This window comes from Somniosus microcephalus, chromosome 20 (genome assembly GCF_052327205.1).
Source record: "Somniosus microcephalus isolate GS21.2 chromosome 20, FLI_Smic_1.0, whole genome shotgun sequence".
In the NCBI taxonomy this organism is placed as follows: Eukaryota; Metazoa; Chordata; class Chondrichthyes; order Squaliformes; family Somniosidae; genus Somniosus; species Somniosus microcephalus.
In genome coordinates this window covers 50,497,436-50,524,601 of record NC_141006.1, presented here as the reverse complement: position 1 = coordinate 50,524,601, position 27,166 = coordinate 50,497,436, and the positions used below count along the sequence as shown (strand labels likewise).

The 27,166-nt window shown below is 45.5% G+C and overlaps 1 protein-coding gene across 1 annotated transcript in view; it reads left to right on the top strand.

The window, feature by feature from the left end:
• Positions 1-27,166, top strand: part of col8a2 (collagen, type VIII, alpha 2) — a 304,390-nt gene that overhangs the window by 179,424 nt on the left and 97,800 nt on the right. The window contains exon 2 of the mRNA XM_085962661.1: positions 23,167-23,332. Within this exon, the coding sequence (XP_085818787.1) occupies positions 23,185-23,332 (148 nt within the window). The 5' untranslated portion in view covers positions 23,167-23,184. The remainder of the gene's footprint in view (positions 1-23,166; positions 23,333-27,166) is intronic.

Genomic DNA, 27,166 nt, shown 5'->3' with positions numbered 1-27,166 from the left:
AACATGCGTATATAAAGTAGGACCCTGTTGGCTTCGGGTGGGTGTCCTTGCTGACTGCTCAAGAGAGCAGGTTAAAATTGCGGATGTTGCGATCATGGTGGCTTTCGGAGAGATAAGAGCCAGGGCGATTTTTAACTGCCCACCCGCCAGGTTTCTAATGAGCGAGTAGGGTTAAAATCACCCCCTATTAGAGAGCATACCCTCTATAGTGCAATGGTATCAGATACAGAGCCATCAAACAGTTGCAAATTTAAAAACTGATGGGTACATAGTGGAGATCAAATGCATAGATAGTGAGTCAGATTACCAGTCGGAGGCATATATTGGAAATCTGGACGCGGTGCTCCATGATTTTCCAACCACCAATGTTAATTGTGCACCATGCCCTATTTCTAATATGCACTCGCACATTTAGGTGCAACATTTTCAAAATACAATGTAGCATTCGGTATCAAGGCTGCTGCCTCTTACAGGTGGCAACTATTAATTCCAAATGAAAAAATAAATGATTGGAATTTTGGTAACATTTTTAATGAGAACCAGCACAAAAATTTCTCCTGGGGAGTGGTTTTCCCACCCCCCCCCAATTTCTGGCACTTACAGAGCTGGCCCACCACCTCAAATGCCCAACATAACTTTGACCACAGTGCCAAAAGTCAATTTGTGATCTGTTTATTTTAGTGATGGTGCAACAAGCTTAGTTTCCTTAAAACCAGCTTGAAAGGTGTTTTTTTACATCTGTACCAATAATGTAAAGTATGGTCCATACGTATTTGCCAACCAGGATCCAGCTGTTTCAAACACAAATGTTAATGTTGTGGCTTCAAATCCCACTCCAAGGACTTGAGCCCAGAATGTGTTGGAGCAGAGCATCTTGCGCCGTGCCCTGTTAGACTTTTTCCCTTACGCTTCAGCCCGAAATTTTTTTTTTGCCCTGTGGGTTGCTGGAAATGCGAGCTGACAACAGCATGGCAGGGGCAAAGGGGCATATGGGACCTTAGTGAACGATGGGACCAACAGTCTATATCCTTAACCAATGAGGTTTGAGGATTGAGAAAGAAACAGAGGTACGACAGAGAAGGAGGGTGAATTACAGTCAAATCAGGTACAGAAAGAGAAACAGAGAGAGGGAAAGAAAGATTGGATTGAGAGACTTAAAAAGAGACGAAGGAAAAGTAAGAAAAAATGTCAACATTTAAAATTTAATTTGAAAAAAATCTACAACAATTTGCTACCTATAGGAATGAGTTTAAATCGTTCCCTTTCTGAGCTGGAGAGGTTGATTGGTATTGTAGGATCATAAATCTCCTGATTATAAAGGCACTTATTTCGTTAAGTACTAACCCTAACTTTCTAAGGTGAGTTTAATTGGCAATTAATGCGTAATTGCAGCAATTTCATGAAACTTACAGGGAGGTTGAGGGCGAGCTGCTCTTTTCAGAGACTAACAGCAGAACAGCGCAAATCGTCCAGCAACTTGTGGCGATTCTCAATTCACAGGGGATCCCTTTTTCACCACAAGTTATTTGACTATTTACACATTAATAATGGCGAGCACCATTAAACTCATTGTTATTTAGGCAACAAAGTCTGAGCCAATAACACAAAATTTAGGCTGACACTCCAGTACAGTACTGAGGGAATGCTGCACTGTCGGAGGTGCCGTCTTTCAGTTGGACGTTAAACCGAGGCCCCATCTGCCCTCTCAGGTGGACGTAAAAGATCCCATGGTACTACTTTGAAGAAGAGCTGGGGAGTTCTCCCACTATCCTGGCCAATATTTATCCCTCAACCAACAACAGTGACTACACTTCAAAAGTACTTCATTGGTTGTAAAGCGTTTTGGGATGTCCTGAGGTCATGAAAGACGCTATAGAAATGCAAATCTTTCTTTATTAGTTCAGGCCGTTGCAAGTTTTTCTCTGATAGACATTCTTCTCCAAGGCATCAGTTGGGCACGACAATTGATCTTAATATCTCCTTGGCTAGAGAGGAGGAAAATCCAGGAAGGATTCTCATTCCTGATCATTATCCAGTGACTCCTGACGTAAGAAAACTACTAGGCACTTGGTCTGAGTATTAAACAAGGCTTTAATCAACTGTTTTTCAACATGGAGGTCTAGTTGTGTCCTTCACTAGTTCCTGTTAAAGAATGTCCTGAGCAAGCTGGGCCCTTGCCCGAGTATTTATACTCTCCCTGGACAGCGCCACCAGCAGGCCGCCCAGTATTATTTCATAAGTCATTTCCACATGAATGACATGATTCATGTCAACCCCAACGGTAGATTTTCGGTGAGAATAGGCTCAGATTTAGCAATGTTGCCTTTCACAGTGAAATAACCTTCCAGCACTGTCACCCATCTACTGCACATATTAAGAATGGCCATTTGGACAAGGTACTGAAGAGCTGTCAACACTCCCAGACGCGCACTCCACAAAGAGAAACAAGGGGAGAAGTTTGGAAAAAGACATTCTTTTTCGTTCTTTATTGTATTTAGTGTTCAAAGATATACACACTCTCACCCCTTCATGCACATACTTTTCTCTATATGCATTCTCCCTCCTTTACACCCCATACTCTCTGGTTACTCCAACAGTAATGTGATTAATATAATCACATGCTCTCCCAAGAAGATAAGATCTTGCCCACTTGCTATTCTGCAATTGAAAAAAAAGTAGGAAATATCTGCCTGAAAGGATCGGTACTGAACGTTTAATTCAACCTCTTTCGAAGGTGTCCCTGCTGATGTGTGCTCAACTCTTGGTTGCTTTTAAAAGTTTAATCTTTTATTACAAGGTATTTTTATGAAATGCCTTCCCACCCCCACGACAGAAGCAAGAGGTTGAAGTCATTAGTATAGTTCAGCCGTCACCCATCTACTGCTCACATCTGGATTAATGCTTTTTCCATAGGGAACTTAAAAATATTTCCGTCAGATTTTTTAAAAAGAAGTTGCTTGATTGTTGCCATGGAGAAACATTCCTTGGTTAAGATGACAGAGAGAGGAATGGTAGCCAACCTTCTGCAAATGCCCAAGTGTGTACATGTTCATCCGAAGCTGATACTATAATGGGATAAAACTAAAATTTTAGGCAAGTTAGTTAGGCTAAAGTAAGAAGAAGTGTCAGCTCCTGATATGGTATACATCCTAGGATCCTGAGGGAGATGAGCGAGGAAATAGCCAAGGTCCTAGAACAGGCGGTAGGACCCGCATTAGTATAGGCAATGGGCCTAACACCTATTTTAGCCTGCTCCCCTGGACACCTGAAAATTGTCCGAGGGCATTATGACGCCCAAAAAATGGGAACGATGATGACCAATTTCTACCCCGAGAAGTTAAGGACAGTTTTTCAGTGGTTGGAAGTGGGTAGTGGTGTCCCAAAGGGTTCATTTCTGGGGCCACTCTGTTGACTGTATACACCATTGATTTAGGTATCGGCCTAGAAGGAGTGGTGTGTAAATTTACAGATGATATCAAAACAGTAGGTGTAAGCTCCAAAAGCATATTGATAAGGTGGGGCAATAGGCTAAAAATGTCAAAGGAATTCAATTTACTAAGTGTGAGGTGATATACTTTGGTAAAAAAAAAACATAGTATAGTAATTATACTCTGAATGGAAGTAAGCTCAGTGGTTTGGAAGAGCAGACAGAATTTTGGGTTACAAGTTCACAGAATATTAAAGGCAGCCTCTGAGGCTGTTTTTTTTAAAAAAGCAAATAGAATTTTTGGTTTTATCACAAGAGGTATAGAATATAAAAGCATACAGGTAATGATGGGCCTACATAATAAGAGCTCAGTTAGAGTACTGTGTGCAGTATTGGGCTCCACATTATGGGAAGGATATTGAGGGGATACATAGATACATAGATACATAGAAGATAGGAGCAGGAGTAGGCCATTCGGCCCTTCGTGCCTGCTCCGCCATTCGATGAGATCATGGCTGATCCTTTAATTCAGTATCCCGTCCCCGCCTTCTCTCCGTAACCCTTAACCCCTTTTACCCGTAGAAATATATCTAATTCCCTCTTAAATATATTTAATGAGCTGGCGTACACTGCCCTCTGTGGCAATGAGTTCCACAGGTTCACCACTCTCTGAGTGAAGAAATTCCCCCTCATCTCTGTCCTAAATGGTTTAGCCCTTATCCTTAAATTATGTCCTCTAGTTCTGTTCTCACCCGCCAAGGGAAACATTCCTTCTGCATCCAGTCTGTCTAGACCTGTCAGAATTTTATACACTTCTATGAGGTCCCCTCTCAATCTTCTAAACTCCAGTGTGTACATCCCTAAACTACATAGTCTCTCCTCATAGGTCATTCCCGCCATTCCTGGTATCAGCCTGGTGAATCGCCGCTGCACCCCCTCCATGGCAAGAACATCCTTCCTCAGATGAGGCGACCAAAACTGTACACAGTACTCGAGGTGTGGTCTCACCAGTGCCCTGTACAGCTGCAGCAAGGTATCCCTGTTCCTGTATTCTAACCCTTTTGCTATGAAGGCCAGCATACCGTTTGCCTTCTTGACCGCCTGTTGCACCTGCATGCTCGCCTTCAGTGACTGGTGTACAAGAACACCCAGGTCTCTCTGTACTTCCCCCTCTCCCAATCTATTGCCATTTAAATAATAATTTGCCCTCCCGTTCCTACACCCAAGGTGGATAACTTCGCACTTGTCCACATTATAGTGCATCTGCCATTTATCCGCCCAATCGCCCAGTCTGTCCAAATCGCTCTGGAGCTTCCTGGTCTCTTCCTCTGAGCCCACCCCCCCTCCTAGTTTAGTGTCGTCTGCAAATTTGGAAATGCTGCATCCGACTCCCTGATCCAGGTCATTAATGTAAATTGTGAACAGCTGGGGGCCCAGGACAGATCCCTGTGGTACCCCACTTGTTACTGCCTGCCATTCAGAAAATGAGCCGTTTATTCCAACTCTCTGTTTTCTATCTGACAGCCAGTTCCCTATCCACGCCAAAACTTTCCCCTTTATCCCATGAGCCTCAATTTTCCATGCTAATCTTTTATGTGGGACCTTATCGAAGGCCTTTTGGAAGTCCAGGTACACCACATCTACTGGCTCTCCCCCATCTATTCTACCAGTTACTCCCTCAAAAAATTCCAATAGATTAGTCAAGCACGATTTACCCTTTGTAAATCCATGTTGACTCTGTCCTATCCTGTCCCCATTTGCTAAGTGCTCCGCTATTTCATCCTTAATGATGGACTCCAGCATTTTGCCCACAACTGATGTAAGGCTTACAGGTCTGTAATTACCTGCTTTTTCCCTACCCCCCTTTTTGAATAGTGGGGTAACGTTAGCTACCCTCCAATCCATCGGCACTGTTCCCGAGTCTAATGAATTCTGAAAAATCATCCTTAGTGCATCCGCTATCTCTAGGGCCACCTCCTTCAGTACCCTAGGATGCATGTTATCAGGCCCTGGGGATTTGTCCACCTTCAATCCCTTTAGCTTCCTTAACACCATATCCTTAGAGATATTGATTTGCGTCAGTTCCTCCTTTGCCAATGTCCCTATTTTTCCCGATATCCCAGGGAGGTTTTTTGTGTCTTCCTTCGTAAAGACTGACCCAAAGTATGCATTTAGTTGATCTGCCATTTCCTTATTTCCCATTATATATTCCCCCGTATCTGACTGCAATGGACCAACTTTGGTTTTCACCAGTCTTTTCCTTTTGATATATTTATAAAAGCTTTTGGAGTTAGTTTTTATATTTTCCGCCAGCTTGTTTTCGTAAGCTATTTTGCCCCTCTTGATCATGCCCTTTGCCCTCCTTTGCTCTATCTTAAACTGTTCCCAATCTTCCGCTCTGGCGCTTTTTTTGGCTATTTTATACGCCCTATCTTTGGATTTTATGCTGTCTCTAATTTCCCCTGTTATCCACGGTTGAGTCACCTTTTTAGATTTCCTTTTATGCCAGATTGGTATAAACAATTTTTGCAATTTTGTCATTCTATCTTTAAATGTTTGCCATTGTTTATCTACCTCCAGTCCTCCCAGGAACGTTGTCCAATCAGACCTACTCAGTTCCCGTCTCATGGCATCATAATTCCCCTTGTTTAAATTCAGGACCTTAGTCTCTGAGTCAATTTCTTCGCTCTCCATTTCGAGTGAGAAATCGATCATGTTATGATCGCTCTGACCCAAGGGTCCCCGTACAACAAGATTACTGATTAGTCCCTTCTCATTGCACAGTACCCAGTCCAATATAGCCTGTTCCCGAGTTGGTTCCTCGACATATTGATCCAGATAACCATCCCTTAAACACTCAAGGAATTCCTCCTCCTCATTATTTTTACTGATTAGGCTAGTCCAATCTATATGTAAGTTAAAGTCACCTATGATGACAGCTGTGCTCTTATTGCACGCTTCTCTAATTTCCCTCGTGATGCCCTCCCTAACCTCTATTTTACTATTTGGAGGCCTATATACCACTCCTATTAATGTTTTTCGCCCCTCGCTATTTCTTAGCTCCACCCATATAGATTCTGTATTAACTGAGTTAATATCCTTCTTTTCAATTGCATTTATCCCCTCTTTTACTAGCAATGCTACCCCTCCTCCCTTTCTTTTTTGTCGATCCTTCCTAAATACTGAATACCCCTGTATGTTAAGCTCCCAGCCCTGCTCACCCTGCAACCATGTTTCCGTAATCCCAATTAGATCATAATTATTAACCTCTATTTCCACAGCTAATTCATCTACCTTGTTCCTGATGCTTCTCGCATTAAGGTATAAAACCCTCAGGCTTTTTTTATGCTCACATTTTTTATGAATTAGTTTGGCCCTTTGTTTTTTGTTCCTCACCCTTTTACCATTTATTTCTGTCTGCCTTTCACTTTCCTCTATTTCACTACATAGGTTTCTAGCCCCCTGCCATACTAGTTTAAATGCTCCCGAACTGCTTTATCAAAAATTACCCCGAGAACATCAGTTCCATCTCTGCACAGGTGTAGACCGTCCCTTTTGTATAGGTCACACCTACCACAAAACTGGTTCCAATGCCTCAAAAATTTAAAACCCTCCCTCTTACACCACTGCTCAAGCCACGTATTTAGCCTAACTATCCTGTTCTCTGTACTCTTACTAGCACGTGGCACTGGTAGTAATCCAGAGATTACTACCTTCGAGGTCCTACTTTTTAGCTTGGCTCCTAACTCCCTAAATTCTACTTGTAGGACCTCTGCAGGTTCACCAGGATGTTGTCTAGTATGAGGCAATACAAATACAAGTCAATGTTAAAGAACAGGGTGTAAAATGGGCTGTTGACTCACTAGCACTGAAGACCACCCTGGGAGTTCACAATGGAAAGTGTTCCATCCTTCAACAACAACAACTTGTATTTATATAGCGCCTTTAACATAGGACAACGTCCCAAGGTGCTGCACAGGAATATTATAAGACAAAAAATTTGACACTGAGCCAGATTTAGGGCAGAGCTTGGTCAAAGAGGTAGGTTTTAAGGAGCGTCTTAAAGGAAGAAAGAGAGGTGGAGAGGCAGAGAGGTTTAGGCAGGGAATTCCAGAGCTTGGGGCTTAGGCAACAGAAGGCACAGCCACCAATTGTTGAGCGATTATAATCAGGGATGCTCAAGAGGAGCGCAGATATCTCGGGGAGGGGGGGGGGTTGTGGGACTGGAGGAGATTACAGAGAGGCCATGGAGGGATTTGAAAACAAGGATGAGAATTTTGTAATCGAGGCGTTGCTTAACCAATGTAGGTCAGCGAGCACAGGGGTGATGGGTGAACGGACTTGGTGCGAGTTAGGACATGGGCAGCCGAGTTTTGGACGATCAAGTTTACGTAGGGTAGAATGTGGGAGGCCAGCCAGGAGTGCATTGGAATAGTCAAGTCTAGAGGTAACAAAGGCATGGATGAAGGTTTCAGCAGTGGATGAGCTGAGGCAAGGTCAGAGACGGGTGATGTTACGGAGGTGGAAAAAAGATATGTGGTCGGAAGCTCATTTCAGGGTCAAATATGACACCAAGGTTGCGAACAGTGTGGTTCAGCCTCAGCCCAATGTTAGGGAGTGGGATGGAGTCAGTGGCTAGGGAACGGAGTTTGTGGCGGGAACCGAAAACTTCGGTCTTCCCAATATTTAATTGGAGAAAATTTCTGCTCATCCAGAACTGAATGTCGGACAAGCAGTCTGACAATTTAGAGACAGTGGAGGGGTTGAGAGAAGAGGTAGTGAGGTAGAGCTAGGTGTCGTCAGCGTACATGAGGAAACTGACACTGTGTTTTCGGATGATGTCACCAAGGGGCAACATGTAGATGAGAAATAGGAGGGGGGCCAAGGATAGATCCTTGGGGGACACCAGCGGTAACGATGCGGGAGTGGGAAAAGAAGCCATTGCAGGTGATTCTCTGGCTACGATTAGCTAGATAAGAATGGAACCAGGCAAGTGCAGTCCCACCCAGCTGGAGGACATTGGAGAGGCATTGGAGAAGGATGGAGTGGTCAACCGTGTCAAAGGCTGTAGACAAGTCAAGAAGGATGAAGAGGAATAGTTTACTTTTGTCACAGTCACAAAGGATGTCATTTGTGACTTTGATGAGAGCCGTTTCGGTATTGTGGCAGAGGCGGAAACCTGATTGGAAGGATTCAAACATGGAATTATGGGAAAGATGGGCACAGATTTGGGAGGCAACAACATGTTCAAGCACTTTGGAGAGGAAAGGGAGCTTGGAGATGGGGCAGTAGTTTGCAAGGACGGAGGGCTCAAGGGTTGTTTTTTTGAGGAGAGGGGGACAATACCTGAGTAGAGAGAACCGTTAACAATGTCAGCTAACATGGGAGCCAGAAAATGAAATTGGGTGGTCAGCATTTTGGTGGGAATAGGGTCGAGGGAGCAGAAAGTGGGTCTCATGAACAAGATGAGCACAGAGAGGTCATATGGGGAGATCGGGCGAAACTGGAGAAAGATGTGAGTTCAGGGCTAGGGCAGGAGGGAATCTTAGAGGAAGTTTGGCCCGGTGGGCCTTAATGAACATCTGTAGGAGGTAAAAGCTTAGCCAAGTGCGTCTCTGCCTGCACAGTGGAATTATTTATTGCTAGCTCGCCATTCTCCCAGCTGCAAGAAGGCTGCATAACAGTGAAAACTCATGAGAGCAATTATGAAGTAACTCAGAGATAAAGCAAACAGAAAACTGAACTGACAGTAATTCGGAACAATTCACTGAGTACACAAATATTGAGGGCGAGAGTTCAACCATACTCATAAACACAAATGACCAGAATTTAAAATTTATTATTCAGTCTATCAAGTCCATTCCTTTGCCGAACCAGGTACAATTCCTACCATCAAGCAGTCTGTCCAATCAATTTAATCTCCTGAGGATTCAAATTCAGCCCAGACCAGTGGGATGAAAGTCTCTTTGACCTGCGAGTTGTAAGACTTCTCCATGAAATGAGTTTGGATATCTCAAATCAGTTCCTGATGGGGTTGCTCCTATAATACATACCTGTCCCTAATCCAGCACCAATTGGCAATCTCACTCAGAGAGGTCATTGGATAGATATTGTGAGATATGGAAATAAATGGTGCTCGCCTGAGGTTGGGGTAGAGGCATGATGTTGGCAACAGAGCAGAAGAAGCTTTACTCTGCATCTGGCTACGCTATACCTGTATTAGGAGTGCCTGAAATAGAAAGGTTCAATTTCCCAGAACTAACATTCCTTACTGTGACGACAAAAAAAAGAGAAAATGGAAAAAAAATCTCCTTAAAAAAGGTCCTGCAAACATTGAACCTGGCATGTTATTTCAGTTCACAAAAAAAAGAACCCAGGGTGAAGATGATGGAGCTCTTTCCATGTCTGGCATTTGAAAGCTCTTGTATGATCAGCTCATGCCCGTGCAATGAGTAACGCAATGATCCTCAGTCTTTGATCTTAATATCAAATACCAAAGCCATTGTCTTCGGTCCCCGCCACAAACTCCGTTCCCTAGCCATCAACTCCATGCCTCTCCCTGGCAACTGCCTGAGGCTGAACCAGACCGTTTGCAACTTTGGTGTCTTAGTTGACGCCAAAATGAGCTTCTGACCACACATCCTCTCCATCATCAAGACCATCTACATAGCATTGCCCAACTCTGCCCCTGCCTCAGCTCATCTGTTGCTGAAACCTTCATCCATCCAGGCTCAGTTGGTAGCTCCCTCGCCTCTGAGTCAGAAGGTTTTCGGTACAAGTCCCACTCCAGAGACTTGAGCACAATATCTAGGCTGACACGCCAGTGCAGTACTGAGGGAGTGCCGCACTATTGGAGGTGCCATCTTTCAGATGAGACGTTAAACCGAAGCCCTGTCTGCCCTCTCAGCTGGATATAGAAGATCCCAGCACTATTTTGAAGAAGAACAGTTCAGTTATCCCCGGTGCCCTGGCCAATATTTATCCCTCAATCATCACTAAAAACAGATTATCTGGTCATTGTCACATTGCTTTTTGTGGTACTTTGCTGTGCGAAAATTGGCTGCCACGATTCCTACATTACAACAGTGACTACACTTCAAAAGCACTTAATTGACTGTAAAGTGCTCTGGGATGTCCTGAGGTCATGAAAGACACTGTATAAATGCAAAAATTTCATTTTTTTCTTTTTCTTACCTCTAGACTTAACTATTCCAACGCTCTCCTGGCCGGCCTCCCATCTACGTATTATGTCCGTGTATAATTGAGACACGGACTGCAGGAGTTGATTATAACAAGTCTTTACTGAATGGAGACAACCTGGAAACTGAAACTACAGAAGCCTGCTAGGGCCTTTTATACAGGGGTGGTCACTGCCGGTACTGCAGCCTGAGACCAGTTATTCCCTTAAAGGTACATACACAACAATTCCTCCCCTTTTAGATAAACAGTACATAACATTCATTTAACAACTAAATAATAACTAATTACAATTACATTTACGGTTGCTAGATACATTGGTTGAAGTTAAGCAATTATAAGTTCAGTCTTTGAGGAGGCTTCCTGATTCTGTCTGGATAACGCCTCTTTGGGATATCAGGTTCTTCTGGCAAGGTTGAGTCGGGATCAATGTCGTTGTTTGGTTCGTCTGCTTCCAATATCACCGATTCTGTGGTGGATGCATTTGGTACTTCGGTTTCATCGTCAGGTGTATCAGATCGTGGTGTGGAGTTGACGTTTTCCAGTGACTCTAGAATCTGGTCAGCATGGCGTCTTACAATGCTCTCCCCAACGTCCATGGTATACATTAGAGGTCCTTGCCGTGTACAGATCGTTCCTGGCTGTCATTTCTCTGTGCGTTAGTCCCGGGCCAAAACTGGTTGACCTATCTTAACACTCCTGGTCGGCCTTTCATTCATATTCTGAAACTGCCTGTTCTCCACATCTCTTCTGACGTTTGGCTTAACCAAATCCAAGCGGCATCGTAGTCTTCGATTGAAGAACATCATGGCTGGAGTTTGGTTGGTAACTGCATGTGTCGCATTCCGGTAGGCAAACAAGAAGTTATCCACCTTGTGTTGTAGGGGTATATCTTCATTACACATTGCCTTGATAGCCTTCTTGAATGTTTGAACAAACCTCTCGGCCAATCCATTAGTGGCTGGATGATATGGGGCGGATGTGTAATGCTTAACACCATTGTTCTTTAAGAACCTCCGGAACTCTTCAGACACAAACTGTGGTCCATTGTCAGAGCAAATCTGTTCAGGCAGCCCATTCCTGGCGAATATGGTTCGTAATACTGTGATAGTTTTTTCTGTGGTGGTTGAGGACATTTTTATTACCTCTGGCCACTTTGAATGTGCATCCACTGCAATTAAAAACATCGAGTCCATAAAGGGACCAGCAAAATCAATGTGCACCCTTTGCCATGGAGATGAGGGCCAATCCCATGGATGTAGAGGGGCTTGTGGTGGGGCGTTTTGGACCTTCTGGCATCCTGTAAAGCTCTTGGTCATCTCTTCGATTTCTCTATCGATTCCCAGCCACCACACAAACGCTCTGGCTAAGTTCTTCATTTTCACCCCTCCCACATGGCCCTCATGAAGCTCATTGAGCACTCTATCCTTCAATTTGGGTGGAATTACTACTCTGGATCCACACATCAAGGTTCCTCTGCACACTGACAGCTGTTCTCTTCTCGGTGAAAATGCTGGCAGCAGTGGTTCGCCATGTGCTGGCCATCCCTTCACCGTTAAATCATAGACCCAGGAGAGTGTCGGGTCATTTCGTGTTTCGTTTTCTATGTTTGCATTCATCACAGGGAGACATTCGACTATAGTCGAGTGGAATAACTCCACTGGATCCACTGCCAGTTCTTCCTCCACCGTCGGCAACGGTAGGCGCGACAATCCATCAGCATTCCCATGCTGTTTAGTTCCTTTGTACTCGATGTCATATTGGTGAGCCCCTAGGAAAAGGGACCACCTCTGTAGCCGTTGTGCCGTCATTATCGGTACGCCTTTCTGAGGGTTGAAAATGGAGACGAGAGGTTGATGATCAGTTAGTAGAGTAAATTTCTGACCGTGCAGGTAGTGATTGAACTTCTTCACCCCCCACACCAGGCTGAGGGCTTCTCTGTCAATCTGGGCGTAGTTACGCTCGACTGAAGTTAACGAGCGTGACGCAAAAGCTATCGGCCTCTCTGAACCATCAAGGAATTTATGTGACAGTACCGCCCCAATGCCGTAGGGAGACGCATCACACACCAGTCTTATCGGTAGTGATGGGTTGTAGTGAGCCAATACTTCTCTTGAAGTGATTAGGTCCTTACTCTACTGAAAGGCCCGCTTGCATTCATCGCTCCATTTCCATGCTACTCCCGTTCGTAGTAGGGCGTTCAGTGGATGCAGAATTGTGGACAATTTCGGCAAAAACTTATGATAGTAATTCACCAATCCGAGGAATGACCTCAGTTGCGACACATTTTCAGGCGCTGGAGCCTTAACTACCACTTCAATTTTATCAGGGGACTTATGCAACCCCTCTTCATCAATCAAGTGGCCACAATACGATATCTGTTTCTTAAAAAACTCGCACTTGGGGCGATTGGCTCTTAGCCCATGTTCACGTAGTCTAGTGAGCACCTGCTCTAGGTTGGCAAGGTGTTCACTTTCATCTTCACCTGTCACTAGGATGTCGTCCAAGTAACACTGAGTCCCCGGAATCCCTTGCAGGGCTTGTTCCATCGCTCTTTGCCATATCGCCGGAGCTGATGCTACTCCGAATACCAGTCGATTATACTGGTAAAGACATTTGTGAGTGTTTAACGTGAAATACTTCCTAGAGGATTCTTCAACCTCCATCTGCAAATATGCTTGTGCTAGGTCAATTTTTGTAAAACGCTTCCCTCCAGATAGTGAGGCGAAGGTATCTTCTATCCTTGGAAGAGGATATTGTACTGTGTGAAGGACTGGGTTCACCGTCACCTTGAAGTCCCCACAGATGCGAACCTTCCTTGGCTCCTCAGACTTATTATTTAACGTTTTTTTATGACAGGAACGATGGGTGTCGCCCACTCGCTCCAGTCTACCTTAGATAACACGCCTGCATTCTCCAGATTCTCCAGCTCTGCCTCGACGGCTGGGCGAATTGCATATGGTACCGGTCTTGCTTTGAAAAACTTGGGAATTGCATTCTCTTCTATTTTTATCGAGGCGGTTACACCTTTAAGAGTTCCCAGTTCTTGTTGAAATACCTCCTTGGCGTCAGCTAAGATTGTTTACAATCGTCCAGGAGTGACGTCGTCATCCTTTTTACCAGCCACCGTCAGTGCCTGAATGGAGTGCCAGTCTAAACTTATCTTTCTGATCCATTCACGTCCCAATAACGGTGGTCCACCATCTTGCAGAATGTAGAGATACAATTTCCGTATTTTCTTGCCGTTGTATTCGACAGGCACCCTTATTTTTCCTCTGGGGTATACTTTTTGCCCCGTATACGTCCTCAAGACAATGGATGTCTCTCTCAAGGGTATGTGTGAGAATAGCCGCTCATAGTCTCGTCGATTCATGACGGTTAGAGCTGATCCTGTATCCAATTCCATTTTGACTTGGGACCCTGCTATCGTGAGGGTGACCCAAATGGTTCGGTGATCCTCTTTTGCAATTACGTTGTGAAGTTTGAGACAGCTTAGTCTCTTGTTCCCGGATTCACTATCGCTCATCTGGTCTTCGGAACTACTGTCCGTCATCTTTTGTACTTTCCTGTACGGTTCCTTAGTAGCCTTTTTGTTGTCGTTGGTCTTCTTCCCAGACCTGCAAACTCGTGCAATGTGTCCCATCTTTCCGCATTGCCTGCATATTTTGTCCTTGGACCAGCAGTCCTTCTGGTCATGGTTTGTTCTGCCGCAGCGATAACATTTTGCAAATCCCCGTGTCATTTCGTGGGTGCCGTATTCCTGTGGCTTTTGTTGTATTTCCGCAGCTCCCCTTGCTGCTGCTTTGTATGATACTGCCACGCTGAAAGCCTTATCTAGCGTCAGCTCTTTCTCTGAGAGTAACCTCTTCTGGGTTCCTTCACTCAGGAGTCCACAGACAAATTTATCACAGAATCACAGAATCACACAGAATCACAGAAACCCCACAGTGCAGATAGAGGCCATTTCGGCCCATCGAGCCTGCACCGACACATATCCCACCCGATCCCCATAGCCCCTACACCAACACATATCCCACCCTATCCCCGTAACCCCACGTATTTAATCCCCCTAACACTAAGGGTCAATTTATCATAGCCAATCATCCTAACCCGCACATATTTGGACTGTGGGAGGAAACCGGAGCACCCGGAGGAAACCCACGCAAACACGGGGAGAATGTGCAAACTCTGCACAGACAGTCACCCGAGGCCGGATTCGAACCCGGGTCCCTGCCACTGTGAGGCAACAGTGCTAACCACTATGCCACCGTGCTGCCCGTAAGGTATCTGCCAGTCCTGCTCCGAACTGGCAGTGCTTTGATAGCTTGCATAGTTCCGTAAGGTAATCAGCATTGCTCTCATTTTTATGCTGATTTCTCCTGTGGAATTTAAATCTTTCTGCTATCAGCAGCGGTGTAGGATTTAGGTGTTCCTGTAGGATAGCAACAATTTCGTTAAAACTCTTCACCTTCGGTTTGGCTGGAGTAATCAGGTCCCGCAATAGGCCGTACGTTCTTGCGCCCATTAAATTTAGCAATACCGATGCCTTTTTCTCATCGGCTATTTCGTTTGCCTCGCAATATACCTCGACTCTTTCCACATACGTGGTGCAGTCTTCTATTGCATTATTGAAGGCAGTGATATCGCCAGTCTTTGGCATCTTGAAAATCTAAGGTGGCGCCTCCCGCGCTTTTCCTTCTTCCCCGCCGAGTTAAGATGGCGCCTCCCGCGCTTTCCCGCCGCTGCCAACGCTGTTGCTGGCAATTATATTTATTTTATTATCCTGTAATGGCGACGCCCTATGGTCTTCGCGCCTCCCCGATTGCTGCTGCCAACACTGCTCTCCGCGGTATTTTTATTTTTCTATCGCGCTTCAATATTTGCGCCGTTAATTGAAGAACCGTTCCCATCGTGGAGCGGACCCTCTGGGACACTTCCCTCCCTCTTCTTAGGTTCGAACGCTGCCCGGCTTCGAAGCACCGGCCGCGCCCTGAGTGCTCCACCCTCTCTCTCTCTCTTTGCTTCCTGACTCGCTGCCCAGCCCCGTTGCAGAGCCACCCGATCGAGCTCTAGCCCGCCGCAGCCCAGGAAGGATCAGTGCACTACCTGCCACCAGCCCGATTAGCTGGGAAACCACAGACTGGAGAACCAAGCCTGGCTCTCGGCAGTCTCTCCTGCAATTTTTCAATTCGATGATTTGGAGGGCGGTTGCCCATGGTCGACGCCCGTTTCTCGAGTTTCTTTGGATTATTTTTTTTTTCTTTCTTCTGGCTCCGACCTTCAATAACGTCATCTGAGGTGCTGCCGAGTTGCAGGTAAGTTCGTTTCTTACTCGTCGCCATTATTATGTCCGTGTATAATTGAGACACGGACTGCAGGAGTTGATTATAACAAGTCTTTACTGAATGGAGACAACCTGGAAACTGAAACTACAGAAGCCTGCTAGGGCCTTTTATACAGGGGTGGTCACTGCCGGTACTGCAGTCTGAGACCAGTTATTCCCTTAAAGGTACATACACAACACACCCTATATAAACTTCAGCTCATCCAAAACTCTGCTGCCCGTTTCCTAACTCACACCAAGTCCCGTTCACCCATCACCCCTGTGCTCGCTGACCTACATTGGCTCCCTTTTTGGCAACATCTCGATTTTAAAATTCTCATCCTTGTTTTCAAATCTCTCCATAGCCTCGCCCCTCCCTATCTCTGTAACCTCCTCCAGCCCGACAACCCTTTGAGATTTCTGCGCTCCTCCAATTCTGGTTTCTTGCGCTTCCCTGATTTGAATCACTCCACCATTGGCGGCCGTGCCTTCAGCTGCCTGGGCCCTAATTTCTGGAATTCCCTCCCTAAACCTCTCCGCCTCTCTACCTCTCTCTCCTCATTTAAGACGCTCCTCAATACCTAGCTCTTCGACCAAGCTTTTGGTCATCTGTCCTAATATCTTCATATGTGGTTCGGTGTCAAATTTATTTGGTAACACCCCTGTGAAGCACCCTGGGACATTTTACTACATTAAAGGCGCTATATAAATACAAGTTGTTGTTGTTTCTCTTGTTCTATGATGTATGTTGTAGTTTGCTTCTGTTCATTTTCCTTCCTTCTCTTGTTACTTTTCCTTTTCCCTTCTTCTTCTACTTGGTAATAAAAGTAAATTATTTGTATCAGAATTTCCTGAATATAGTTATACCACTATCCACAACTATCTGATGAAAACAATCACAGTATCGGCAAGCACAGTCATACAGCTTCCCCAACATCTGCTTAAATGATGGACCAGAACTTGCGGTTGGAGGCGTACCTCCGGAGCGCGCCTCCGACCCGATAAAGAAATACGAACCTACCCGCTGGCTCCCGGGCTTCGGAGACTTCGGGTCCTGGGCCTGCAGGCGTGCGCCTGCGCCTGCGCAAAGGCCCACGTATCCCAGGGACGCAGGCAGCTCGGAAGCATCCCTGGGATCACGTGGGCCAGGTCCTCCTATCAGAAAGGAGGATTCCATTGCAGTCATTCCCGAACGGAATCCCCTAATGACAAGCAACGGAATCCCCAAATAATTAAAGAATTTACACTATTCTAATAAAAATAAATGTTCCCATTTTCACATTTAATTTAAGGTCCCTTTAATGAAACATTTACAATAAAAATTTAATTTTTTGAAAAATAATTTTAAATATTTTAAACCAGGCCAAAATTTACATAAACTATTTATAAATGTTTGTGGATGATTTTTTATTGCTAAATTTTTAATTTAACATTTATATTACCCCTTACGCTGGTGAAAACAGGCCCTACGCTTGATTTTACCAGGCGTAAGGTGTTTCATGGGCATTTGCTGGGCAGTAGTTGGGCAAATATTCCAACTCTGCACCAGCAAGAGTGATTTTACTTTCGGTTCGGAGGATCTGACGAGGCGAACCTTGACAGATCACAAGTTCCGGGTTTTCACGCGTGTGCCGCGCTTGCGGAAACCCGGAACTTGCCTTTTACGAGGCTTACGACGGCGTGTGCATTCGCCGTCATTGGCACCGCAAAATCTGGGCCATTAAATACACTGATGGTTGAATAGAAACCATAATGGATTGGACCTAAGCACGGAAGAAAACATAGGCGCATATTAGACACTCTTGTGACACAATATGAGAAGAAAATTGACAAATGCATTTTGTTACTTTGACTTCCAATCCCACAATAACAATCCTAATACTTTCTACAAAGCCAATAAGCCGAAAATAGAGAGGAGATTTGTTGAGGGTATAATTATACTGATTGTTGGTTAACCCACATTAAGGCTTCATTCAGTAGGAACTATTGAATAAAGCAGCCTGTAATTATAGCGGGAACATGGGCAGTTACAGAGCTAGAGAATCATAAATGAAGTATTTTCCTTTTAAAATAACAGGCACTACAATTCACTAGGTAGTTTCTGGAGAACATGTTTTTAGAAATAACAGCTTTAATCTAACCATTGAATCTTCCTCAAGCATTAGTACTAAGGTGTTTGTGAGGAGTACTTATGGAAGCCACATCTAAACCATACATAAAAATATCGTGTGAGATTTTTTGATTCTCTTCTGCTTCTTAAAGAGACAGCTTAACCTAAAGTTAGCTACTTTAACATAATCGTTAAGCCATTTATTTTAAACAGGTCAATGGCTGTGTTAAAGTATCATACAAAGGAATTTTACCTGAATGCATTAATCAGTGTGCACCAGGAGAAATTAAACCCTAAGGGCTTATACTTTACAGTGCATTCAAGAATATCTCATACTGTTTTGAGCAATTTTATTTTAGAGTGTAGACACCGAAATTACACTGTGGGTTACAGGGTACGTACATAGTGTCCCACAGTGTAATTTCAGGAGCTATATTTCTTCCTCAAAAACAGAGAAATTATCCTGCAATCTTCAAAGGCAAATTCTGGAACAGACTCAAATACCCCAGCTTGAATCTAATTGATCTGAATTTATTTAAATAGGTTCCTACAATAGGAATTTAAAGACTTTTTCCATTATCAGTCACCATCTGGTAATTATGCTGCGGTGTGCTTGCTCCAGCCATAACATAAACATTGTCAGTAGTTTGCAGGAAATAATGCTGTACTTTTCCCAAAAGTAAAGTCAAAGTGATTACGGCTGTGTCATGTTGAGAGACATGTTTAATGGATAAGTTCACAACTTGTATCCTTTGGCTTCAAATTACAGAAGTTAGAAAAATTGTTATTGACCAGAATGGCCAAATATTGTATAAATTAACACAAACGGTACCAACTCCCTCAGTGATTTACACATTCATTCGCTAACTTTATCAGTTTGATGTCGGGTCAACCCAGCTTCCTCTCTGGTGTTGAAGATTTGCTTCACAGTCTGGCAATAATAATAATAATTAACTCTGAATATATTTCAACATCTTAAGAGATTTTATCACAACATGCATTAAGTCCATTTCATAAAAGTACTTGATTAGATTTTGGTTACTGCTAAAAATAATGCATTTATATGGATTTGGATAACATAAGAGGTTCATTTACCGCTTTGTCGAGCATTTGTTAATACATTATGGGTACAGGAAACTTTGGTTTATCCGGAGGTTGTATGTCCGGAAACCTCGATCTACCGGCAGAAATCAGGAGCTGTTTTGTTAGGTTTTTTTTCTTCTCGTGGCTTTGTTTTCAACAGTCGGGCTCTGGAAAGTCTCTCTGAAGCTGTTGCTAAGCTACAGAGACGCTTCCAAGGTACCGGCCGACTGTTTACAAGCTGTTGCTAAGCAACAGTGTTTGTTGTCAGATACGGAAATGAAAACCTCCGTATGCTTCAACATTAACTTTGTATGTCCGGCAGTTTTGATAGATCGGCAACAGCTCGGTCCCGTCGGTGCCAGATATAACAAAGTTTCCTGTATTTGTATCCATATATGTAACTGTGACATCGGTTTTGCCATTAGCTTCACTGATTGTGTCCTTGTTCTCTCAGGCGCATGCAATCGTAGCACAGGACAGGCTGTCTACACATTCTGAATCTGCCTGAGTAATGTGCGCACAACCATGTGCTTTGGAAGCGTGTTTCACAACCTCTGGAAAATGAACCCAATTCTATTCGTCATTTTCTGACTGCCCTCAAAGTGAGCATCATGGCATTATTTGCCGTCTCCCCTCAGATAGCACGGCTGGGCATTCGGTGCACACAGGTTTCTCTGCAGCCCTCACCTGTGGTACACTATTCCAGAGCAATGGTCAAAGATTGCAGCGAGGCATGGTGGGAAATGATGGCATAGTCTCTGCAGTGGCCTAACATACCGCACTATGGTGAGGCCTAATGCTGAACCAAGGATCGGTGAAACTCATCGCAATAGAAAATGAACTCGGATTTTAGGGAATTTGAGCATCAACCTTGTTGACATTTCCTTGTGATCACTTTCTAGCACTCAGCTTCCTAGACTTGGGCATTAAAGGTAATTCAAATAAAAGTAGCTGATTAGTCAGTATTTCTGATGATGCATGTGGCAGAATTCCAAACAAAATCAATTGAGAAAACTCTAAGGTTGCCTTGTGAAGGGCAAGTCTAGGACATATCCAGGGAGTATTTCTCTACACAGAAGCCGATCCATAGCTGGAAAAGACAGGCAGACTGGAACGGGGGGTGGGCTGGGGGTGAGGGGGAGAGCCCTGATAATTAAGGATGACAAGGACATTAGTGAGTAAGGATCTTGGCTCAGAAGATCAGAAAGCAGAATCAGTATGGGTGGAGATAAAAAATAACAAGGGGCAGAAAACAGTGGTGGGAGTAGTTTATAAGCACTGGAGTTTAGAAGAATGAGAGTTGATCTCATTGAAGCATATAAGATTCTGAGGGGGATTGACAGGATAGCTGCTGAGAGATTGTTTCCCCTGGCTGGAGAGTCTAGAACTCAGGGGCATAGTCTCAGGATAAGGGATCAGCCTTTTAAGACTGAGATGATGAGGAATTTCTTCACTCAGAGGGTTGTGAATCTTTGGAATTCTCTGCCCCAAAGGGCTGTGCATGTTGAGTCATTGAGTATATTCAAGGCTGAGATAGATAGATTTTTGGGCCTAGAAATTCAGTATAGCCACGTTTGGGGCACTACAGCCGGGCGTTCGCTAAATTTAGCGCCCGGCGCAACTTAGCGCCACCTTCGCCGATATTCAGTTGCATCGCCCCAAGAGGTTGCTGCTGCGCTAAAGCAGGCGATGCACGCCTATCATTAGGCGCTAAGCCGGCGTGCCGAGGCGCTAACACCGAGGGCGGGCGCAACGCAGGTGCGGCGAGTTTCTGAATGAAGGCAGACACGTTGGCGCCGGCCAGCTCTTAAAGGGGGAGGGTCGACTTGTTTGGCTGCCATGCCCTGCACACTGCAGCCCTGAAGCAAGGCCTGACCATTGCTGGTTCATCAATTCTAAGCCCTGGACCCTGGGGAAGCCTGCTATTCTTCCAAATCCCATTGCACGCTCTTGCTGCTTGTCCAGGGTCATGGGGAAGGAGATGTACTGACGTCTCCTTCTGAAAAGGGCATTGGTCACCTGGCAGATGCAGCAATGTACCACGAACTGGGAGATGTTGGCAATGTCCCCAGTAGCGGATTGGAAGGAGCCGGTGGCATAGAAGTTGAGAGCCACCGTCACCTTCACTGCCACCAACAGAGACGTCCTGCTCCTCAGCAGTGGCTGCAGATCTCTGCGAAGCAGGTGGCAGATCTCAGTGACCACCTCCCTTCTGAATCGCAGCCTCCAAACACACTGCTCCTCAGACATGTTCAGATATGAGAACTGCTGGCGGTATACCCTGGGTGGGTAAGGCCTCCTGTGCCGACACCTGTTGGCCCTTCTCCGTCTGGCCATGACTGGCACTCTCACACGGCGTCTCTGAGCCCTTTGAATGCAATGCAGAAAGCCAACGTTTCCACCCATTGCAGCCCCCATTATATGTGGCGACTCAAGGCTATGGCACTGAAAGTGAAATCCAAGTGCAAAGCTCTGGCCTGAAGCCAGAAGTACCTGTGCGAGCGCTGAGTCAAAGCAGAAAGCTCTCTCCCTTTGTTTCTCTCCAAATATCCGCCTCTCACACAGAAGGATTGGCACAAAATGGCTGCCACTTATAATGCAGGAGGAGTCCCCTTTAAATAGCGCCCCCCACGCCCCGCAGCGACTGGGAGCCGTTCCCCTCTACTAGTCGCTGGGGGCGCCAGGCGCAAAGAAGGGCGGCGCCACTGAAGTTCCGGTTCGGGGCGCACCAAGGGCATTGCACCATGAAATGACGTCCCGATCTGCGCGCGCAGCTGAGCGGGCGCTGCGGTTTAGCGCCGCCGCTAAATCTTGAGTGAAGTTCGCGAGAGGTGCAGATCGCGCCGCGCCCGGGCGCTAGCCGCTTAGCGCCCCACTTCTCCTCCTCCTAAGGCGCTAGCGGCTGGCACTAACAACTGAATTTCTAGGCCTTGGACTCTAGAGGAATCAAGGGCTATGGGGATACGGCAGGAATGTAGAGTTGAGGTTGAAGATCAGCCATGATCTTATTGAATGGCGGAACAGGCTTGAGGGGCTGTATGGCCTACTCCTGCTCCTAATTCTTCTGTTCCTATGGAACAGGTTATCAGGAAGGGTGATTGGAGCCAGGACACTGGAATAAGTCAGGAAACAGCTAGATGCAGTAATGGCAAGACAGCCAGGTGATACTCTGGAAGAATGAGATCAAAAGACCTTCTATATCAGAACCTACCTTGTCTTTAGAACCTGACTTTAGACCATCCAAAGCACATCCAAAGCTGGACAACTTGTCCCTAACATTATGCGCAGTAACAGCAAAATAATACAAAATGGACAGCTCCGACATAACTGAATGCTTGAAAAAAAGTTCTGCGTAAGGAGTTTCTAGTATGTGTTTCTTTGCAAGTGACGATTTATAAAGTATAGACAAGAGCAAGCATGATGGTGGAACGAGGAGAAAAATTGGGACTACGACAAGTTAAAGTAAAATATACATTTGCAAGTGACAAAAAAATGTGTTTAACTGAGATCTTAGATTGGTTTCAGTTATGCACTTTATTAGTGTTGGCACTGATACACAGGAGCTCACCAACAGCCAGAGAGTCTGTGCTGAGGCTGCAAGATCATGCATGCACAGTCCACAAAATGCCAATCAAAATTGCACCTTTGCCAGTGGGGCTGTAGCATTTCAGGGCCAGCCTCACACTCACAGATGTGCCACTAATCCCGCCTGTACATTAGTGTACCCGTTAATGCATTTAGCACACAGTGGAATAAAGGGAGAGCAGTCATTCCTAATTTGGCTCTTTTTTAAACCAAATCAAAACTGCACGCATTTAAGGGGTAAGTGCAAAGAAACATACTGAAGCAATGAGAATACTTTAAAGAATTCTGACATTACCTGGATACAATTGCTTTCAGCTGAGCTCCAGAATCATACTGGATCATTTCCAAACCTAGATTGATGGCGTTAGTATAAAGATGTGTTGTGTTCAAGTTTCAGTCCAGTTTTTGTTCCTAACGGTTCCTCTTTAACCTCTCACACAGATCACCCAGGAAAGGACAATGCTGCAAATGGATATTTTAGTTCTTTTGTTGATGACCATCATTGGCTATGTTTCCAGTGGAGGCTATTCTCCTTCAAAATACATGCACCCAATGATTAAAGGCCCACCTGGACCCCCTTTCAGAGAAGGCAAAGGACAATATATAGGTAAGAAGTAACCGGGAGCAGATTTAATGGTTTGAATCTTTGAGGGAACAGCCTGTTGCTGACATTGTATTAATATTTCACTGAAATCGTAGTATGTTTGATCTGCTAGATAATGGGCAACATATATGAAATTCTATTTAAATATAAAATGCAAACTATTTTGAAATTGTTTTTCTGTTATATAGTCCCCTGCATTTTTGATACTTCCTGCATCAATGACATGTGTAACTTGGACCAGAAACATGAGACAATAAGTATTTTTTGTGATGTAAACATGACAAACAAGACAGGAACAAACACATTACAGGGGAATTGTAGTAATAAAATCTTCAGTTAATAGGAGCAAATATAACACTGTAAGTTCAGCTTTAAAAGTTGTTATACTATTTACGTTCACTTATATATGAAGTTACCGCAAACTTGTAAAGAGATAATAGGGGAAATATTCATCCCCTTAATGCCTTCCATTAGCGCCAGTAGATGTCGCTAATGGGGCACTAGACTAGTATCGCCGGTGTGAGGCGAACCCAGCGCCGCAGACCAAATTCACCCCCCGCCCCCCCTGTAGCACTGCCAGTAAGAGGTATTGCCAGGAACGTCAATGCCAGGTAGGTCATGACGTTGTTGAATATGCAATGCTCACTGACCGCCTGATTTGCTAAATTGATTCTGGCCACTTACCTCATCACCTGGAGTAAACACCGATAGGGAGAGCTGGCGTGCAGCACCAGGAAGCTGGCTCCAGGGACATTATTTAAAGGAATCATGAGTAAATCACTCGCAGCTGTCAGGTTAGTGCAGTTTCAATGATTTTTGTTGGTTTCAACCACTGCAACAGTTTCATTTAGTAATTTCAAGGCTCTTTTGTATCAGGACTCTTCTGGCAACTAAAAAGTAGCTACATTTATTCTTCAAAGATTCAAACTGCTACACTGGCTAACATTAATGGGGGCTGTACTGGCCACCTCGCCCTCCATGATCTATGGCGGTGGGAGCATAGGCAGGGAGAAATACAGGAACATGTGCGCAGAGGGAGGAGGAGGGCCATCAGGGCTCTCACCAGGAGGCCTTACACACCCAGGGTATTCCGAGAGCACTTCTACCTTCAATTAAGTGAGGAGCAGTGTATTAGAAGGCTTCACTTCACCAAGAAGGTGGTCACAGAACTCTGCCACCTCCTGCAACCAGACCTTGAGCCTCAGACCAGGGTCTCCCAGTGGCAGTCAAGGTCACTGTGGCCCTCAATTTCTTTGCCAGTGGATCCTTCCAGTCTGCTACAGGAGACATAGCTAACATCTCACAGTTCGCCGTCCATCGCTGCATCCGGGAGGTCACTGAGGCTCTCTACACCAGGAGAAGGGACTACATTGGCTTCCCGACCACCAGAGAGAAGCAAGACAAGCGTGCATGTGGCTTTGCCAGGATAGCGGGCTTCCCCATGGTGCAGGGCGCCATCGACTGCACCCATGTGGCTTTGCGGGCACCGCATAACAATCCTGAGATCTTCCGTAACCGCAAAGGCTACCACTCACTTAATGTGCAGTTGTTGTGCGACCACACACAACGAATCCTTAATGTTAATGCCCGCTATCCTGGCAGCAGCCACGATGTCTTCATCCTGCGCCAGACTGGTGTGCCAGCACTCTTCCAGCCACCACGTCAAGCTCGAGGGTGGCTGCTCGGAAACAAGGGCTATCCGCTCTCCACCTGGCTCATGACTCCCCTCTGCAACCCCAACACTCCTGCCCAGCACTCATATAATGAGAGCCATGCTGCCATCAGGAACATCATCGAGCAGACTATCCGCTTTTTGAAGCAACGGTTCTGCTGCCTTGCCCGTTTAGGAGGAGCCCCCCAGTACTCACCAGAGTGGGTGTCCCATTTCGTGGTGGTCTGCTGCATGCTCCACAACTTGGCCATCATGAGGGCCCAGCCCTTGCCACCAGGGATTGCGGGACCACCTTCGGAGGAGGATGAGGAGGAGGAGGAGGAACAGGAGGGAGAGAGGAGGCAGTGAGACAATTGGCCTTCTGGATGGGCTGTCCGTGACCGTTTCATCAGACTCCGATTCACATAAATGAAACCCCAGATCCCTGTAGCTCACCACATCCCATCATACAATCCCTGTCTCATGCGTATCACAGCATCCTCCTGAGCGCAATTGTGAAATGAGAAAGACCACAAAGTATTCCAAAGACCATTAATAAATGTATCTATAAACATATCACACATTCCACATGAATTCTAATAACTAATGACCCTTGTGCCTGCCATAGTCAAATAGCTGGCATTGTGTGCAAGGTGTGAGATGTGGGCGTGGGTGTTGCTAGGTAGAGATTGTTGGTGGGTGAGCGCTGGGGGTGTGGTGCTTTGGGCAGTGTGTGAAGCTTGTGGTACAGATGGTGGTATGTAGCATTTGTTGAAACATTCACTTACCCTGACCACCCGAGTGAGGTTGTTAAATTTCCTCCTGCACTGTGTGTGGGTCCTGGGGCCCACAGTGCTGCCCGAGACATGCTGCGCTACCTCCCTCCACATGGTGTGGAAGACTTGTGGTGAGGGCCTCCTGCCATTTGCCAGGTAGAGCACCACCCTCCGTCTCTCCACAGCGAAAACTAATGCCTCCAATGCTACATCGGAGAAGCTTCGGGCTCTCTCCCTGGGGTGTGGACCTGCCATGAGCACGCCTGGTTCAGTCCTCCGGCTCCTTTTTTTTATTCGCTTATGGGATCTGGGCATCGCTGGCAAGCCCAGCATTTATTGCCCATCCCTAGTTGCACTTGAGAAGGTGGTGGTTAGCCACCTTCTTGAATCGCTGCAGTCCATGTGGTGAAGGTACTCCCACAGTGCTGTTAAGGAGGGAGTTCCAGGATTTTGATCCAGCGATGATGAAGGATCGGCGATATACTTCTAAGTCAGGATGGTGTGTAACTTGGAGGGGAACTTGGAGGTGGTGGTGTTCCCATGCACCTGCTGCCCTTGTCCTTCTAGGTGGAAAAGGTCGTGGGTTTGGGAGGTGCTGCCGAAGAAGCCTTGGCGAGTTGCTGCAGTGCATCTTGTAGATGGTACACACTGCAGCCACGGTACGCCAATAGTGGAGGGAGTGAATGTTTAAGGTGGTGGATGGGGTGCCAATCAAGTGGGCTGCTTTGTCCTGGATGGTGTCGAGCCTCTTGAGTGTTGTTGGAGCTGCACTCATCCAGGCAAGTGGAAAGTATTCCATCACACTCCTTACTTGTGTCTTGTAGATGGTGGAAAGGCAATGGGGAGTCAGGAGGTAAGACACTCATCGCAGAATACCTAGCCTCTGACCTGCTCTTGTTGCCACTGTATTTATGTAGCTGGTCCAGTTAAGTTTCCGGTTAATGGTGACCCCCAGAATGTTGATAGTGGGGGATTCGGCAATGGTTCTTCTCCTTGTTCTGCTTCTGCTTGCTGACGCAGCTGCACAGACAGCAATGCTGAGAATGAGGTGCTGCAGCATCAATGAACCTCCCCTTTAAGTAGTGAATAAAGCCTGTGGCAATGATGAGTTGCAATTACACTGCACCCAATATTGGTCCGCCCTTTAAGTCTAACACCAATGAGCTTGGGTTTTAAGACTTGATTTAGAACTCCAATCATTTTATTGAGCAGTGAGCACAAATTATTCATGCAGTCTAAAGCATTTGCGCCTGGTGCTAATTCTACAACTTTTCTACTGACACCGCCTGTTCCTTGGCTACAACAAATTTATAGCCCATTGTATCTCTGAGATTACAATTCCGTGAATCAATAAACAATCCCTTCTGTAAGTACGAGAATCACACAAACCAGTTAGCTCCATGCTTTCTA